The following is a 19,526-nucleotide window of genomic DNA, read 5'->3' as shown; positions in this document are numbered from 1 at the left end:
CAGAGCGTGCCCTAACCTTGCCAAGAGACAGATAATAAACGGAAACCGCCTATCTATATCCCTACATAGGGTCGTAAAGGAATGTATTATTATTAAGAAGCACACATGCGTGTGAATAGACGCTATATGTTATTGAAAAACATACGAACCCTGTACGGGATGGGGCGAAAACAGTACAATATCAATTAAAAATTGTCTCAAGACGCCTCAAGAAAGGCACTTTTCTTGTCGCAAAAACAGAACGTTTCGTCCCTAGCTAAACGAGATCTGTTATTAGCGTTTTCTGGTGCGAAGCTTGGCATCGTTCGAATTAATCGTACAGATGCTTTCAAAACTAATCTTTACTTAAATGCAATGAAAATTACAGTGCATAATATTATAATAATCTCCATTTATATGTTTATCTAGTAGGCCAAGCAGAGCGAGCCTTTTTGTACCTTTTTTTTTTTTACTTTGCTGATAACCATAGGCAAGTCAACCCGAACATTTTAATATAATCGAACGGTATGAATCCTGACACACAATAAATCTATATTTGAAACAGACAGAAATTGACAGGGCTTCAACCTGATACATCCTATTTAAGTCTAATCATTTGACTCAGCTTCCTGCTTGATGTTAACACCAGTACTTGGAAGACACAGGCTTGTGTTATTACTTGACTACTGCCAGTGGCCGCCTAAATAAAAGTAGTAACATCAATTACTATGTGGCTTCTAATAGTTAATACTGCCACTATCATTATTACTGATTAACAATAGCAGTATCACAGACATACTATTAGAAACGAACGATACATAGATAGCTAGCTCTCTTTTTTTCTACAATTTACACTTTTGTCAAAAGCTCACTTTACCCTTGAGTTATGAGTCACTTGAATGACTAACCGACCATCGCAGAAGTCGCTGAAGTCCATGTTTGTCACACCTGGACGGTAGGTGCCATTACTATAAACGGACGGCAAATGCAGACGGTAAGGAAGAAAAACGTTTTGGTGCTAGCTGGAGAGTTGTAACAGTACTTTGCTTCTCGTGTCTCTAGCCTGAGCGAATCGGTAAGTGGACTATTAATTGCAACTTCCTTTTCCCTTTTCTTTCGTATAAACAGGACTAAATGCACAAAACGTTCGAAATAAAAACCAGTCGAAATAATAAGCAAACAAGTACACCGGCTGTGTCGTCCTTATGCAACCAATCGACTTTTAAATTTCGATATGTATACCATATTGCAATGCTGTCATGCAATACTGTCACTATCGTCGCCGTCGTTGTCGGCCTGACTGGTCCTGTCGTGGACAGACAGCGCAACAGGTACCTTGTTGCCACAACGTACATATGATCCACGGACAACGATTCTTGCTGCTCCTATGATCTTACTTCTTTACTAACATGTATACGTGAAGTTGGCAGTAACATGTCTATGTTTAATTGATCGTGTCCCTGCTTCCGTTGTCTCCTGCGACCATAATAATGCTGCAAGTTGTGTGCGCGTTTATAGCCATGCTAGAGTATGTGCCAGACGACTACTTCGAACACGATAGTCAGACGAGCGGATGGCTCTTGGGGCTTCTGTATGAGCAAAACGTCGTCCCGCGCCACCGGCTCGCGCAGATCACGGTCCGCACCCTTCGACCCGGCCAAGCAGGGCCAACTGGCTGGGCTACGGTAAAACTGGTGCCGATTCATTGTTATAACAACAACAGCAGCAACACGAAGACGGCAGCAACATCAGCATTAGTGAGAGAACCCGCCAAACGTAGTTGCAAAGGATACCAGCGGCTGAAGGTTTGTATGCCTGAGAAATAAGTGAACTCACGAAAACGGATGAGACGATAGGCCGACGATCAGATCGAAATAAACTGAGACGTCATGGCATAGTCTGTGTCTGTTTACGTTTCCATTACACGTAAGGGGTCACAGTGGCTTGCAGTAACCTCATAGGTGACACGCCAGCGACTATTCGATTTTCTACTTTTTTCCTGCCGATGCACCATCTCCAGAGATGATGCATGTCACTCCCTGTATAAGCAAGCGAGTTTACAACAACGACGCAAAAGGCTCCGCCGGTACTTCCTCAGCATCCGCACATTACGAGGGCCGGACAGATACCGCGGAAATCAATACTTTAAATACTACTTTCTCATAGATATACCTATATTTTAATATCTCCTTCATTAACCTCAAATTAACTGTCATTCACGCCTAGTTTTCATTCGTGCTTTGCCGTTTATCGAGATAGTGAGTCGTTATTTCTTTACTTAAGCACAGCCGAAAACCTATACACTGGAGTTATTAATCTGGAATGATTCACAGTGGCCACTTACGATGCTCTCATTTGTAAATTGTATGTTGGGGTTTTCTTTGAGGTTTTCTTTAACTTTCTTCTGATTAACTAATGTTCTGAGTTTTCATGAAATTTTCAATCCAAAGACAAAAGCACAGTGCACTGCACCATATGTAGAAGTATTTCCTAGGACAAACCTCCCATCTTATTTGTCTGCGTGCCATTTTGCAGACGTAGCACTGTTTTCCCTGATCATAATTTGACGGCTTATAAATTCAATGTAACATAAGTGCGATGGAAACGTTTTGGGGAGTATGGGTATAGTCGTTGACTCGACTGCTAGCTTAGATAAGCACCTGCCCTTTGCATTTATTTTATCCAGCGCCGCTGTATGTTTATGTTAACTAATAAAAAAACAATCGAACTTTGATAACTACTTCTGCTGGCGTATTTCCCGTTTCTTGTCAGTAGGAAGATACAACAATTGTTTTTGTCTGTCTGCATGCGGCAGTACTCACCCTAGCATCTACCCTAAAACAAAAACTAACACAAATACAGCTCTCATATAAAAATCATTGTGGGAATGTTTGGCAACGAGCGCAACAACTCTCGTAAAACTATCGTTCAGCCATCAGACTATTCGGCTTTCGAAGGATAGTTGTAACGCATCGCTACCTTCCATTTCAACCACGTAACGGTACTAGTGCTGGGGCCTGTGACCGTATCGCTTTCGAAGGCCGGAACGTTGATGCCTATCGGACGACGAAAACGTCTATGGCACAGAAGACCACTCTGGAGTCAAATAAGCTAAAAAAGAAAAAGATGTAACACATCGTCTACCGTGACTTTATTTACGCCTTGCCTGGCTAGAGCTTTTTCCGTTCATTCGTCCTGCACTATTAGTCTCCTAATAGAACTATACCATGCCTAGATACATGTAAACACAACTCGACAAGTGACGGTAGCCATCTCCTGTTTATATTACTGCTGGTAGTGTTTTCTATTTAGTTATATTCAAATGTTTGTGTGCGTCGAAAGCAAATCCATTGTATAACCGCACGCATACATAGACAGAGGGAACGATACTAGCGTGCTTAATAAAGACATTTTTACACTTGGGCTGTCATATTCAGAGACTGTTCAGTTATCGATGCATTTAACAGGCATCGGCTGAAATGTGCAGGCAAACGTTAGGAGACAACATCATAGTCTCGGCCAGCCATGGGTCTATAGGGGCAAAACGAATAAATTTGTTTTCAGAGTTATAATTTTTGCCGTAATAGCATTCGTAAGCAATCAGCACTTAAATAAATAGCCGTGTAAGCAGCTTTTACATACGAGCGGAGCCGGTGCCGTCGGCGGCCATAGATGTCAACGTATTATACGTGTTTGCTGTCAATATATAAGTCTGTTGAACTTACTCGGACGTTCGTGCGGCATCAGATCGCCAAGACGATGGCATCCGAATCGTGCCTAGATGCCGTAGCCGGTACGTTTCTTCCTCCGTTGTGATACACCGTATTTATTATCCTACTCTGATGAACACACCTTCATAGTAATCACAGTTGTCTTACGACTACAATCGCGTAACTAACGGCCTAGTCGCGACGGCGTATTGTCGAAGGAATAAGTCGTGTTGAAGTCACTAAGCGACCAGCAAGCACGAACTCGCTGTATAAAAGCTGACGTGTTCAGAGACAATTCACCTCGAATAAACAACTACTGAACAAAACGATTTATTTAAATAAACGCATCAATACTAATGGACGTTTCTTGATGGGACAGCGTGCCCAGGACGGAAAAGGATTCCTATTAAATGAACTATGAAGCTATCCGTTATCGTTCAGATCCGCGTCATTGTAACATGTTACATTTGTACACTGTTTATCCTCTTCCACTCGATAAACGATTAGCAGTCTTTGTTCGACTTAAAAGTTGATTCCAAGTCCATTTCTTCCTCCGACCGACCTTCGACAATTAGAATTGGTTACAGTCATCAAGCAAAGCACCGATCGATTTGCCCTAATAATTACATGCGGCATTTCGTGGCAGATAGCGAATTTAGATTTAGCCTGTGCTTCGTGAATTGAGATAGACGATTGGCGACTTGACGAAAAGGCAAGCTAAGGCAGCTTCGATGTTAGGTCCGAGAACTACTTCGTCTATCTGTACTATCCAGTTTCCATTCTAGCTAAACAGAAAGTAACAGCTCTTCTGAAACAAGCAAACTGGTCGGTATCACAGCTGCAACGATTGTTACAACTGATAATCCAGTTAGTGTCATCTGGATAGACGGCCAGGCCGTCGGGCGCGCACGCTTCTAACGTCTGGACATTCAGCCGTTTCAGCTGGAGAAGCAGCACTATGTATGCGTGTGACTTTGACAGTCGGGCCTGTCATGGCATTCGGCACAATCGCTGCCGGTCCAGACAGAGAAGAGCTTTTGAAAAAAAGCCTTTCCCTATTTTCAAAGCCCTTTCCGTTTATCGGCGGACGGGCCAATCGCCGCGAGAGTAACAGTAACAGCAGCATTCTAAAAAGCTTGCAAGGCAAACCGTACAAACGTAACTTAAATTCAACACACTATTGATACGAGGATTATTCATTCACATGAGGTTTATTGGGCTTCCACATACTATCACTACAACTATTACTACCCTGTAGACCGCGACCTAATACAGACAAGCCTAACACATGATCTGCAGCTACAGGTGTTTAGAGCGACCAACTATAGGTACAGCCATTGTTGACCAAGCGTATATTGTTTAGCTAACCCTGACATCCGTACAGAACATCTAGTCCGTCAAATGGCAGATTAATTGCTAGGTCAGTCAATTAGCTAGCGAACGCAAGAGTCAGAGATAAAAAGACAGAAAAACATGAGCAATAACAATGAACGGCGATTTGCACCTGCGTGCAACGTCGGTTTATAGGCCCGTTCGACTACCAGTACCGTTCCACGAATTGAGCAGTTTCGACTCATGTAGCAGAACAGCGTAGGCTTCTCGACGTCCGGAAGGTCCATTGCCCATGGTTGTGTCACGACAATAACTGTCAATTTTCCTTGTTGTTGTCCATTGTCGACAGAAAGATCATTTCGATACGTTAGCATCGTCTTCAACTGCTGTAAGCGCACCATTCAGTTTTTCGGCGGACCACAACAATCTAAAGGGTTCGCGTATGTCATTGTGACAATTCCTCAAGTCGCAACGTTTTGGAAGCGCTGTAAAGAGGTTTGAGGGCAAATACTTGGGCGGGCGTGTGATTTACGCTGGCGTTTTTTTGCGGCGTCCCTTCCATTTCTTTCGCTCGTATATCTGTTGCGACTGGCCAAAATCTAAACTTCGAGGTATACCTTAGCAACACCAAGCAGTCATGATCGAGGAGCGTTGACAAGGTGCAATTGCCGATACGCGATGCCGACCGCCGGATAAGTTGATGACGATAAGGAGGTCGCGCATCTTTTTTCTTTATGGCGTTTGGTGGCGAGCTGCCACTGCTATTTAAGTTAGCTACGTAAGAAACCGGAAGTGTTGTGCCTTGGAACATGCTTGGGCCTAGCACCAGACGCTATGGCAATCATATATGCGAATAGCAATATCGACTTAAATCGGCACCGTCCGAGATCAGACGGGAACCTTTCGTCATTGCCGTCGCACCGCAGACAAGTAGATGTTGTTCCCATTGTGGGCACTTGGCCGTAGAATCAAGCTGACCAGCAGCCACTGGGTAGGCCGCAGCAGACAAACATCTCCCTCTGATATTTCGAATAACGAGATGCGGCAACTAGCACACTACAGCTTCAACAAAAAGAAGCAATTTTTGTCACTTTGAGCTAGTCTCTCAAGGCGACGTGTTTTTCATTGGTTAATTCGGCCATTTCTGCTGCTCTGGTGCGTTCGTTGCGAAATTCCCAACCCCGCGACAAGTCTCTACGCGAGGTGACGCTTTTATACCATCGACCTGCTGTTGTTGTTATGTGGATCAGTTTGCCTCTAAGACAATGCGATAAGTGGCTTCTATAGCTGGCATTCAGCTTTCCGACTACTACAGTTACTGGAACGGCGTGCCGTCATCGGTTCCGTAATGTTACCACTGCTGTTATTGGTAAAACGCTACCAGATTAGCTATTCAGCTTTGTGTCAAGTAGACATTGAGGGATGATTCATGTGAGAGTCCGGAGATAACAGAGAGCAGAAAATAGAGTTTGTCGTTGTTAGCCAGCACCGGCGTTGTTTGCTGCAGTGCCATTAGCGCTCGAATTAAGCGTTTGAAATTCAGGTATCAAAAAATAAGCGAAATTATTGTTTTAATTTCCAACCAGATCTGAACGCTAGCGACGTATCGGTGATAAAACTGATAAGAAAATACCTGATAAAAGAAAAAAATGAGTCCCATGGTCGACACAATTGTGACGACCACTTACCCTACTACTTCGTCTGGCCTACGCTATTCCGTGACGTCGGTACTTTGGTAAATGATTTCCTTGCATATGATTTCATCGCATTTTATCTAACATAAATAGTCTACTTGAACCGGCTATTTTTGTGCTAAAATGTATATGTGAAACATTAGTAAAATATGCTAAATAATTTCACGCACACCTTGTAGGCCAAAACTATCTATTCATAAGCGCCAAAATCTCATAAACGCACACAACGATAGGTACCAAAAGATTGTTATTATATAAAGAATGTAATTATATAATAATTACATCAGATGTTTGATTTTTGCCCAAAAAAAATGTTGCCAATTTTTTGCGTGAGCAGATTTCTCAAAGTGAACACTTTAACACCTGAGGAGGAACACGATGGAGGCTCGCGCAAATATATCATTGGCTCCTCTTATGTTTACCTCGAGCGATCAAGGTTATTTCTTCTAGCCATTCTAGAACTATCAGACTATTTCAATACAAGTGTGATAAAAAAAAACACAGCCTGGTATTTTTCGAAAAGTGTTATTTTGTCACATGCATGAGTAGGCAAATCGTGAGAACTAAGTAGAGGAGTACCTTGACAGCGCCATCGACGTGACTCACCCAATCCGCGTTGTCTCTCTGAAGGATCAACATTTGGTTGATCCTTCAGAGACCAAAACGAAGTCTCGTTAACTTCTTCCCAATTTGTTGCTTCGCGTAGCGGTTGTATTCGCTGCTGCTGTCGACGAAGAAACACTGTTTTTCGCATGTTTATATTTTTCAATTTACACGTTATAAACGTCAAAGCTGGACTTCCTAATCGATAAAATATCACCGCATCAATGCTTTCTTCTATGGAACAGCCGAAGGGTACAGCTCTTCAGCTGATGGCTTCAAAACAGCATTGGCCTCATCATTACACTACAGTATAACCTCTACAATGCCACTACTTAGCATGTACTATTAACGTTTAAGATCTAACATTTTCATTAGCGCGTTTTTCTCCCACTGTCAACTTTGCGCTCATCTGTCAATTCGGCACATACTTTATCTGGATATGTGTACGAGATTCTTCATCAATACTGTCAGAAAATAGGTCGAGTAATTTCTCTATAGGCGAATGTTCAAGCAAGACGAGAATGCACTCCGTACACGAAGGGCTAGAAGCATTTAGCCATGCTACCAACTATTCTATCAGAGATGACTCTTATTCGATCTGGCGTTTGATCATAAATTGTGCAGACTGCACCCTTCCATGACGATGCCTGCGAAAGCGGAAATGGTTACATTGTTTGATAGAAACATGTTGCAGGCCATCCGCAAGAGTTGAAAATGTGTGAAGCCTATTCACATGACAGAACTGCCCACGATAATGTAGAAGTAAACAAAGGTGGCAACGCGTAGAAAGTGTTTATGTCGACGTGACGGTCAACGGACGCACAATTGACTGCGGACTGCGTTTGCACGAACGTGCTACAAATGTTCATTAGAATATTTTTGTCGTGAACGTCATCCAGCATTTGGATAATAGATACTGCTAAATAGGAACAATACCGGAAGACGCATGGGTCACTGAAGAACAGATGACACGTGATACGGTATATGGACATCCATGACAATTCCGAAACCAAGTACACGGTAGATTGCAGGACAGGCGTTAAATGTCGAATTTTTTTTTTTCACGTTCTAGTCATCTATGTGAGTGTGCGTGGTTCGACATAAGCCACTTGTATTGTGCAGCTGCATTGAAAACTTCGCAAGTGTTTAGCAAGTAACTATATAGCTTAAAGAAGCTAATAAGTAAGTGTGATAGGATGCCCTCATTCCTTGCAAGCGCAGTTTCCTTATTGTATCTGCCGTTCTACAGCGAAGGCTGCAACGCGACAGTTTTAGAAAATGTTTTCTCTAAGTTGTCATTTAAGGCATAGGAAGCGACCGCTTCCAGGGGCACGGAGGCGAAATGAATAACGATGCAAGGAAAAAGGCGGCTATACACAGTCGCTCGTGTGTATATATTCGTTTGGCCTTCTTACGGCAGATCTCCAGGGAGACAATCTATTTTGCTTTGTATTTTGTACTATAAGTATACAGGAGTAATACGGTATAGAAGACGATATCAAGAAGAACCTGGTAAAATTCCGCGCGAGTAACAATTTCTAGTTCGTCCCCAGACGCCTTGTTCTGAGCGACCTTCCTCAGCGTCAGCGCCCCTGAACAAAGGTCGCAAGCAGCGGTGCTTTCTGTTCTCAAGTGAATAGAACGTAATCAGTTTGACTGAAAGATGCACAAGGCTTGGCAAACGTATGAAGACTTTTCCAAATAAACTTTTCTTGGTAATGACAGATACAGCGGAGTCCTTTAAACGTACTTGGTAGATCTGGCGTGAAGTGTGTGTCATTGGAGTTAGAATGCGATACAGAGTCAGATTTGATTATAGAAGGGCTCCAGCTAAAATAGATAACGCTAGATATAGTGATTTGCTTCCAACACGAAAAGTTGACACTGGGCTCATTATTTGGTCGGTTTTAGTGGTGATACATACATACATACATACGCATATGCCGGCCTTTTATCTGATTTCCATCGCGACTTTTGTCTCGTTCAGGGAAGCCAAGGCACGGTACGTGTTCACGTGATAGCGCAATATTCCACGTGACACATATTCCATTGGAGAAGTAAGAACAAGATGATTGGTAAACTGTTTTCGATAATTCCAAGGCCATTTCATCGACAGAAGAAAAAGCTCTTGGCTCTTCGTGAGCATAAACTGTAACGTGTCAAAAATCGAACTTCACGAACGATGCACTAATATTTGATATAACGGGTTCACATTAAATCCGTTCCTTGTATAGGTCAGTTGTTGTTCGTTCCTGTTGTATTCGTTGTCCTGAACGTACGATCTTAAAAGCTCAATACTTCTTTTGATTCCATCATTGAGGCTAATTGATACGAATCACTTCGAGCAACAGAACGTATCAACGGATAAAACCTGTGATATTCGCATATGATGGCTGTCTAATTAGCGAGTATATCGTTGATAGTTACACTGTACCTATGGCGATTTAAGCTGTTTGACCTAATGCGAAGATGAAGACTGATTCGCTTATTAGATCGATATTTTCCGTGACAAAAATGAATGGGATTAGATGACAAACGGTACTCAACCAATTCGAAATAGGAGCGAGACGAGACAAGCAAGACAGCCACACAAAATGTCGCTTCGGATATCAAGTAAATCTTCTTCTTAACATAGAGCGGTTGTGATGAGTTACGCCATCCACACCTTGTCTCCGATAACTTTTCTCCAATTTTATCCAACAACGATAGTAGTGACAAAAAACAAGAATCTGTAATATCGTAATCCATAGATATATACTTGTATTAGTTACCTTATCTTGTTGTTGGTACAGCTTCATTATGCGCGTCCACGTGACCGTTCTTCGAAAAAAAAAGCGGAACTTCCAAAATTCCTTCCCATACAAAAATTATTTTGTGTTTTTCATTCAACCATCGGACCAATAATCCAATAGGATCATTGTAATCGCCATTTCTATTACGATTACTATTATTATATTATCAAAAGAAACGAAAAGGGTCCCGTCTCGTGTCTTGCTGATATCTATTGTTGTCCGAACAAAAACCTAATTTCACAGAGAAGACATGCACTCAGCACGCCTGCGGTAACACTTGGTGTCCAGCACACTCCATCGATCTATCGTTTTGGCCTGCAATCCGAATATCCGTACATATTTCTATTGTTATTCTTAACGCCCCTTAAGAAACACAAACGCCTATATGCTATTGTTTCTGTATCCTGTAACTTCATCGAAGGAACATAGGACGAAAGATCTTATCTTGTTCTTGTATTTCGCCATACGAGCTGTCCCCGTATGCTTCGAGTTTTGTATCCGGCATCACCATTCGATATTTAACCAGACGGCTGGTTGGCTTCCAGCACCAAACGAACCGTGTGTCTATGCCTGGGTTCGAACCTAGAGGACAACATGTCCCTAAGATCACCATTGAGCTATCCCTACCGTACCAATACAGCCATAACTATGAAAGAGAACTACATTAAGAGAAAATTGATCAGTTAATGGAAGAGTGGCCATTTTTTGAGAAATAGGGTTGCTTCTGAGCTCTCATTCTAATGTTGAAAGAACTTACCAAATGAAGGTGCGGTGATGACAGCGGCGAGAGAGATCACCACTGGCTGCAATGTGCTACGTATGTCATTGCTCATTAACGATTCATATTTACCCGGGAATATTAGAACACGCCGACGCGTTCCCTTACCCGTTTTCAGTCATAGCATCGTTCTAGGTTTTAGTTGTTGTTCGCTGACGGTAACATCAGGAAGGCATTTTCTCTATACGTCGCCTCTTGCGCTCCCTGTTTGCTTGTACTGTATATCGGTTGTCAGGTATACGATATACAACTAGCGTGCACGAACGATCGAGTATCCGTTTCGTATTCTTTGCTCTGCGTTGCTTCCTTCATTGAAAAAAAAAAAGATGTACTGTAGTCGACTGATGACCGCGGGTAAATAATGCGCGCCACTTTATTCGTATTTATGATAGATCGTATACAATCGACAATGGAGAAGGATTGTAGAAGATATCCACCGAAGGGGAACGTCAAAGTTGACAAGGAAAAAACATAGAACAAAGTGCGAGGCGAATTACCTTATTTTTGTCAGCTTGCGCCGCCTGTTTTCATGGTCAAAGCTGAACTGATGTGGAAACCCCGCCTACACATTTAGCTTTGCGAGCGGCGGCGGCGGCGGCGGCGGCGGTGGCGGCAGCAACAGCAAAAATCACAACGTCTTCCCACTTCAGAAGAAACAGCATGCTATTGTATGCGCCGTTAGTACGATACAGTGATCACCGTTCCTTCTACATGTAACAACTGGAGTGCGATGCGGCCATCATTCTGGCCGCTTCGCAGTATGCGTCACGTTTCAGGAGTCTTGCGGCCCAATAAAAGCCGAATTAAACGAAAACAATATGATCTGCTTCAACATAAATGCAACGAGCGAGACCCGAACAAAACGCAGAACGACACGAATTTTTTCGAATCCCCCAACCCCCATCAATGAACAATAAGACGAACGTGCTGTCAACGCCATCATACCAATCATTATTGTGCCTGTTATCACCTGATTTACTATCAAGGCGTGTGTAACTTCTCTGAAACGCTACAATGGTCATGTCCTAGTACATACATATTTGTCTGTATAAGGCTGGCCTGTCTATAATCTTTTGCGAACGAAAAATCTGTGAGACAAATCGACTACTAGTTAGATGTGCACAGGGGAAAAGCGCCAGTGATATTCTTTTTTACAGGTCCATACGCTAAACTTGTTGTCGGGGGAGCCATGCAGCAGCTATATTGCATATACATAAAATTAAGACAGACCGGCTTTTTAAAGTCACGCAGCTTACTAAAGTCTATTGCATGATACATGTGCGCTTCCTACAAACAACTGGCCATGTATTTATTACTTAATTGAGCATAAATACGTTGGCTTATCCTATAAAGAACTGTTATTGAAGAGGAGAGTGGGGGGGGGGGGTAGTCCCTTTTATAGGGCATGTAAAAAACTTTTAGAATTTAGTCCACCTTTTCAAAGCACTATCCGAGCGTTGATTTCCTACACTTTGTGATTCAATTCTCTGCCTCTGTCATTATTATTTCCACGTTGTAACGCCACTCTGTTTCTGGCAATTTTCGAAAATTGTTACAGCAGAATACAGGAAACGACCGGGATACGAAACACAGAAAAGGAATATATTGTTGTTACACGATTATTGTTAACGTCGTCATCACTAGGTCACAGATGATCGCTACCACTTTTTCGGCTTTTCCTAATTGCCGCCAGATCGTTAGCTGCTACCGTCGATCCAGTGTCTACCCCGATGAGTAGCACACAGTAACAGACCGTTGTCTGTCTTTGTATGCTATCCACCCTGGCGTTTATCATCGCGTACGATCCTACTGAACGCCGCTTGTTTTATCAACTTCCAAAGTTCCAAAGGCAACTATCTTCTGCGAAAGTTGCGATAAGCAATGCCAATTAAGATGATAATAACATTGAATATATGAACAGGCTTAGCACGAAGAACTGGAGTAGTAAGCATGCGATGGGAAGATCGAAGTGAAAACACCCGTCTGAAGGTGCAGCGTTGCCATGAACAGATATCCAATGATGCTACAAGGTTTTAGATCAAAGCTAAGCCTATAATCACCTTGAAAACCAATATGTTCTGAAAAAACAGACGACGATCCAATGCGATATATTCTCTTTGCCTCTATTTTCCCGTGTTACCGATGGCCAACGGCAACTTAAGACTGAACAGCAATAGCTAATTTAAATAGCCACCTTGGTAGTGTTTGGGGTTTTCTTTTAGTAAAAAGTTCTACAAGGCGCTTAGTTAAACAAACGTATTGAAGAGTATCATGGAATGACCCCCTCCTCGAAGGTCCCCAAGGCCAACCTCCATACATCGTTCCATGAGTGGATTTATTCGATGGCTGTATAAGTTGCCAAACCCTAAAAAAGTCCCAGTAACATTAATATCGCTACTTACAATCAGGCTCAAAGGTAACAGGCCAGGTAGTATTACAGTTGTGTCTTTTGTGTTACATATGATTGTTGGAAGTGCTGTTGTTGTTCGCGAGCGTGACGCTACGGTTACGGCGCTAAGAAAATCTTTCTCTCGGCTTTGGCATGCCGTTTTCACACTATCTTGCTCGACATTTCCGACACGTTCATTCGTTTCGATATAACGGTCAGTTGTATAGATCTAGCAGCCAGATTACTGGCCCAGTAACAAATGCTGCAAATCATTGCGAGCAGACCACCTCTTGCCCAGGTGCAATTAGCCCAAGTATAAGCGGTGCTAGTCGAAAAAGTATCACTCATTTTCTTTCGGTCATATTTTGACCGCTATCTTCTGTTCTCCGCAATTCGCCCGTTATTTTTTCGTACCTATATTTGCATCGGCGTAGCGATAAGGACAATTACGGTACGGATGATGACGGCAGACGATAGGAATGATGGAAGCAACAAGCAGGCATCAATCAGCGTTATTGTTATTATTTATGCCTTTCTACTTTTTTTTTTTATGTGAGCGTAGTCGATATTTCTCCGTGGCTAAAAGATGAGAAAATCTTAATACTAAAACTATTAGACCTACCAAGCATATCTATTTTGTGTACACTATTATCTATTACTATTATTATGAATGAATATATCTGATTCGCTTCCTTTACAGTCTAATTCATTTTAGGTACGGATGGGGTCACTTGAACAATTCAGTAGCTACTGATGAAGATTTCAGCCTGCTGACTACTAGGCACACATACACAAAAAACTATAGACCATCTCAAAGTGCCCCAAATATTTTTGGGGAAGACACGTCATTGTTTGCACACTTACGACAAATAATAGCCCCCACTTTCATTACTGATGCTTGTACTCAGTCACAAAAGATCACACCTTTTTCACATTTATGACTCTCACATATTTATGGCTTTCAAACGTAATGTTGATTAGTTGTAGAGCCGAGCCGACATCGGACCAGTTGCACGAGTAGATAGAGAACGTACTTATAGAAACGAATTTTCCACCAGCCGCCAATAGCGGAACGCTGCATAGGCCCCACAATCCAATTCGTTTAGATTCATGCTAGACGGTAGCACAGAAAATTTCACATAAAAAATTCACTCAACTCAGTTCATCGCTGATTGCCTCGCATTGCCCGGTGCAGCCATTTTTATTTTATAATTTTTCAATTTTGTTTCTATTCAAGCCTGCGATGAAACCAACAAACGTATACAAATTCGTTCATTCGTTTCTCGTATGTGGAAATCAGAGATCGAACTATCGCTACTAATAGCGAATAGTTGATGGTAAACGGTAGATGCAAACGTAGTTATCGTTGTTGTAGACAAGAAATTTGTTTCCGATTAATGTATCATAGTTTAATATGGCGAGCGTATTTTACGGGAATCAATACGGAGCAAACGGACAGCGTAGCGTGGTTTACAGTCATCGCTGAGAGAGTCAGCACAGGACCAGATAATCATATGCAAGTCATATCTATATGTGTCAGTTGAGACGCGGAGCTGCCGAAAAGCTCTTCTAGTGAACTGAACAATCAGCGGATGAATGGAACGACAGCGGACGGTGATAGCTCGACGCAGTCCCATGCTGTCATTATACCCCAGTCCCATTCCTAAACAAGGCCGCGGATTTCTAATTAAGGCTCCAATGATTTTGTTAAATTTCGAAGCCCGCGCTAGAATAGGCCCGAATAATAACGTTCCTTGACTGAAATTTTCTTCATGTCTTCTAGCGTTGGCAGGGAGGCAGAAGAATGAAATAGCGTGTGATTCGTCACCGGCAAGTCACAAATCTCGAAGCAGAATACCCAACAAGATCCTCGTATGTGATTACAGTGAATCTATGTGCTTATTAGCGTTGTCTGCCGATGGTAAGAAACGGGAATTTTGCCATTTCGAGTTCTCTCATTTGCTAGAGGCTAACACCAGGAGACAGATGTGCTTTTATTTGTAGCTGTTTTTAATTACATGCCACTAGACATGTCATTCTACCTCATGACATCTTCATTATTTCCACATAGCGAATCAATAATAATGGGAACCGGTTGTTATGTAGCATGGGTATAGTAAAACCTAATACATGTGTTGCCAACAAAATATGGCTGAGTTCTTACATGACTCAGGAATCACCTGTTCCCAAGGGGATTTAGTTCACGGAACTTATAACTACGCCGACCCAAATGATACGCCTTAAACCTACTGCATTCCTAATATTGCTCGAATTTAACGTCAAGTTCGTCGTACCGGTATTGGCATAAACGGGTTCGAAGTACTAAGCAAAAATCAGGAGTCAAACCTCAGAGGTAATGTTTGCAGTGCCCATTAGCAAAGCAAGCAATAGGTGTCAGGGGTAGCTTTGTTTTAGAAGAAGCCTTAACATAAAGCCGGTTTGATTCATAGAACCTACATCGAGGCATGTGTAGCACACCCTGGTCACATATATATATATATATGGTATAATCGTTTCCCTAACGATATTCTGTATTCGTTTAACTGCATTATATCTTCATCCTGTAACTACCGCTTATGCGCAGCCAATGCCCTCCATAGTGCATCCCTGTAAACTGATCGTCCAGAAAGCCGTATCAAAGCAGTGCTGCTGAAAGGATAACGGAAAAAAAACGCTGGGAAGAGTTACATTGAAGCGCAAACAAGCCAGGAATACAGGCAAATACCTCTCGTTTGAACGAATATGAAGTCAACTAGTAACACGAAAACGAGGACAGTCAACGGCTGATGCAGCCGCTGAGCATAGCATCAGCGGCCCTTCACTAATAACAGCAACGACAGTAGCAGTAACTGGATCGGGGAACCGTGAGGGAAGTAGAACGATATGATAAAGGTCTGGTTCTTCACTTCTGTTCGAATGTCAGCTGAAGTCTCTTACTTACTCAGTTGAACTCTTCCGCTGACGGGCAGCGCCTATGCAACAAGCCTCGAATTAATCGCACTAGCCAGTTATCCAGTCAATCATCCGCTTTACTTTTAAATAACTCTAATCGCTTCCGGCGCTGATTTTATCACGACGACATAGTAGAAGCCATATGTCGCTTCGTACACGTCGGTTACCAAATGATTAACGCACCGAGACTTCGGATTGGTTCTTATTGCGAAGGTTATAGCATAACGATTTATTTCTACGGTGTTTATGATTATTTTAGTAGACTTTCGTAACGGGTGTAAAATATAAAACGCAGTATTGAAATGAAATAGGACAGAAAAGTTACCTAAGTCGCTTTTGCTTTCGCGTTCATCGTTACATGCCACAGGCGACGACAATTTTTTTGTTTTAAAGAGGGTTTTTTTTTTCTCTAAATTTATATAGTTCTCTGCATTATAGATTGTACAGTAGCATTTTTTTTGTAACGTCTATGCCACTTTGTCAAAATGTTTATTATCATAAACAAATTTCTCCAGCATTCGAACCTATTTTTTCATTGCAATGAATTGCCTACGGTAAAGAATATTCGTAGCTCCAGAAGACAACACGACCTGTAATATTAGCAAACAGACTTTGGTCATTCAAGTAATTATCTGGCCAGTTGTTCTGTTTCTCGATAAAAATTATAGTGATGATCCCATGATGAGTTTGCATCACCGGCAAAAACGACTCAGGGTTTACTACGAAGTGGAAGACAAGCAAGACCCGACCATCAGGCACCCGTAAAGATTCACGGCCAGCGGCTAAACTGGACTGCGCGCCCCAACAGCATCTCTGACGACAACAGCTCTCCGTTTAAATATATATATTGAAGAGCCTTTCAAAATACGGCGGGATGACCAACGCCTTTTGTTTCCTCTCCTACTCGCAGTCAGTTGTAAAGCAGTACTTCCCATATTTCAATGCCTTCGCCACACTCCTGACCGAGAAAAGTAACACTGGCTGAACGATCATGGCCAAAGTTTACCACCCCAAAAGGTCATCGTAGCGTTGAGGGAAAAGCTATTTTGCATAGCAGTAAAGGTGACTGCGACAGCGGGTACCAAGATGGCTGATTACCAACCACATTGACATTAGCAATGTCCTTCTTTACAGTCTAGAAAAAAAGTAGTCAAAGCATACTTACAAGCTGCATCTTTACAATGACAACTGAGAAACACCTATTAGTGAGTTACAGTTTGTATGAGATACGTAAAAATGTAATATAGTATGTGTCTAAAGAAGTGACGCAACTTCATAGAGTGACGACAGAGTACGTAACCAAATGAAATAGGCAACTTGGGACAAATATGGTTGACCTACCTAATTTATCCGACATGTACAGAGCGATATCAAATAGACTTTGCGTCAGGTTGTTCTATTTCAAAATCGTCAGGTAGCATACCCTAGCGCGCGGCCACGATAAGGCAATCGTCAGGTAGCATACCCTAGCGCGCGGCCACGATAAGGCTCAATTAGCTGGAGTCTTTCTTAAATACCCGACTATAAATCGTCAGAGTACGTATTGAAATTTTATATGAATTGAAAGGAGTTAACAATTTAATCATATTAGAGGCCATATATATAATGCAGTTTTTGGCCTCTAAACAAGTGTGTGCTTGTTTTGCAGATCGTATTCTTGAAATACAAATTGTCGAAGCCTTCTACCAGCAGATTCTTATCTACATTTTAACTACTACAGCTTGTTAGAACTTTTTCGTAGTCTGTATTCTTCGTCTAGTTATTATTTCAGTTTCTCAAATGTATGTTCTTTTCAATCGCGTAGAAAATCCGTTTGGCAGAAATACATTTGTAGTTCCCTTGCAGGCTTCAGACCCTACACACATTAACATCCTCTCTTAAATCTAGTTCTGCAGAGATGCCCAGGTGTTGTAGAAGACTCACCTTTGTGGGTCTGCTCTTGACCGTTACGAGAGGTTCCGCCGCCGCCGCGCCCACAACATCCCGACGAGCCTGCTTCGGCCATCTGCCCTCTTTCGTCGATCGAAGAATACGAATACGCCCGGTTATTGTTGTTATAGCGCATACTGATTATAGATTAACCGATCGTCCTTGATTTTTCTTTTCTTACGTGATCACCGAGCACTAACTACGCTGTTAGCAGTTAGGCGCCAAAAGACCTTTGAAAAAACTACCAAAAGAACTCAACTATATAACAATTCAGTTAGCCGACTTCAACTGGACAACGCACGAGTCATGACGCCATAGTTTTAAATCGAGATTTCTTCGGGCTAAGATTGAAGCGAGTTTTGGAAGACGGGCCACGGACACAGGGAACACAGTTGCTGCACCTGTAAGGAAACGTTATATATAAAAAGCAATAAAAAAGGTTTAGCTTCAAATTAAATCAATTAAAGTTGGCATAAAAAACAGTAATAGGTCAAACGCTTTATTAATTGGTACCTGAAATAAATATGGAGTATACGACGAAGACTATACGATATGTTGGTGTTTTTGACCGAATAGTCCTAGAATTATTGGCACAGACTGAGAATGTCGCGAGCAATAAAAATGTATACCGAAAAAACCGATATCAAATAAAATGTAAGCGGAAAATCAAGATATCAGGCATATTGTGACAGACTATGATGGCCGAATTAAAAGCCCAGTAATCGAAGTCGTTGAAAAATGGGGCCTTAGTAAAATTCAAGGGACAATTCGCATATCGTACCAAATTTCAGCATCCAGCTTAATTTTATCCTTAGGTCACGATCGTTGTTCCTTATCTTAGCATGTAGATCAATCCATATTTTCAAATAAAAATAGTCTCACAATAGTATCGCGCCTGAAGTTCCCTTCTGTAGATCTCCAAGCACTAGCGTACCATATTAACGACGAGCACAGACTATACGGTTGGGCGTATTGGATGGCTCATTTTAGCTTTCCTCATACATGCGTTTTTAACTAATGACTGCAAAAAAGGACTAACTCCATCGTAAGCGCAGATCGTTCTTTTGCACGGAGTAGCGTATTTAACAGAAGCAGTTCGAGGAGAAAGTTCGCTGAGTGTGTGGTAGCATGGAGCCGTCCGGTGGAGGCAGCCGTCATGATCAGTAGTCCCCGTCGCTGCTGCTGCTGCTGCTGCTTCTGTCGCATCCGCTACACTCTTTATGCGGAGGCCCGCTGGAGCTTACGCCAAAGCAGGGGTTTGTTATGAACAACAGAAACCCCACAAGCGCCATGGCAACGGGTCTCTTTCGAACGCTCGTGATAACCTCTCCAAGTTAACAACATCAGCCAACACATAGCTCGCTAGAA

General features: G+C 42.2%; 2 protein-coding genes and 1 long non-coding RNA gene across 17 annotated transcripts in view; 2 read left to right on the top strand and 1 right to left on the bottom strand.

The window, feature by feature from the left end:
- M6 (neuronal membrane glycoprotein M6) overlaps nucleotides 1-19,526 on the bottom strand; it is a 47,826-nt gene that overhangs the window by 13,611 nt on the left and 14,689 nt on the right. For 3 of the 10 annotated variants that reach the window (XM_022800924.2, XM_022800743.2, XM_022800835.2), the window contains one exon: nucleotides 18,153-18,559. In XM_022800924.2, the coding sequence (XP_022656659.1) occupies nucleotides 18,153-18,294 (142 nt within the window). In that variant the 5' untranslated portion in view covers nucleotides 18,295-18,559. Of the gene's footprint in view, nucleotides 1-3,704; nucleotides 3,860-7,294; nucleotides 7,933-10,867; nucleotides 10,986-18,152; nucleotides 18,560-18,939; nucleotides 19,077-19,526 lie in introns of those variants that run through there. The other 7 variants (XM_022800469.2, XM_022800558.2, XM_086991956.1 and 4 more) reach the window with 6 other exon arrangements.
- Nucleotides 1-19,526, top strand: part of LOC111249049 (uncharacterized) — a 45,531-nt gene that overhangs the window by 14,615 nt on the left and 11,390 nt on the right. The gene's annotated exons all lie outside the window — the stretch shown is intronic.
- LOC147758891 (uncharacterized) lies at nucleotides 981-18,257 on the top strand. Of its 6 annotated transcripts, XM_086992026.1 has the most exons (3): nucleotides 981-1,054; nucleotides 1,480-1,784; nucleotides 18,117-18,230. In XM_086992026.1, the coding sequence occupies exons 2-3, from the start codon at nucleotides 1,500-1,502 to the stop codon at nucleotides 18,141-18,143; spliced, it is 312 nt and encodes a 103-aa protein (XP_086848152.1). In that variant the 5' UTR covers nucleotides 981-1,054; nucleotides 1,480-1,499; the 3' UTR covers nucleotides 18,144-18,230. The 6 variants fall into 6 exon arrangements, 2 of the variants coding, with proteins under 2 accessions (XP_086848152.1, XP_086848149.1); XM_086992023.1 differs by lacking the exon at nucleotides 981-1,054 and having other exon boundaries at nucleotides 1,119-1,784; XR_015329610.1 differs by lacking the exons at nucleotides 981-1,054; nucleotides 1,480-1,784 and adding an exon at nucleotides 8,236-8,500 and having other exon boundaries at nucleotides 18,117-18,257.

Source organism: Varroa destructor, unplaced genomic scaffold (assembly GCF_002443255.2).
Source record: "Varroa destructor unplaced genomic scaffold, Vdes_3.0 BEIS01000001.1, whole genome shotgun sequence".
In the NCBI taxonomy this organism is placed as follows: Eukaryota; Metazoa; Arthropoda; class Arachnida; order Mesostigmata; family Varroidae; genus Varroa; species Varroa destructor.
Note: the sequence above shows the minus strand (reverse complement) of the source record. Positions and strands in the feature narration are given on the sequence as shown.

What these genes read in the sequence shown, in the direction of transcription:
- LOC147758891 (XM_086992023.1), top strand. Translation starts at nt 1,470, where the DNA reads ATGCTGCAAGTTGTGTGCGCGTTTATAGCCATGCTAGAGTATGTGCCA. An exon ending in AAGGATACCAGCGGCTGAAG is followed by an intron (nt 1,785 to 18,116) that starts GTTTGTATGCCT and finishes TCTTAAATCTAG; the next exon opens with TTCTGCAGAGATGCCCAGGT.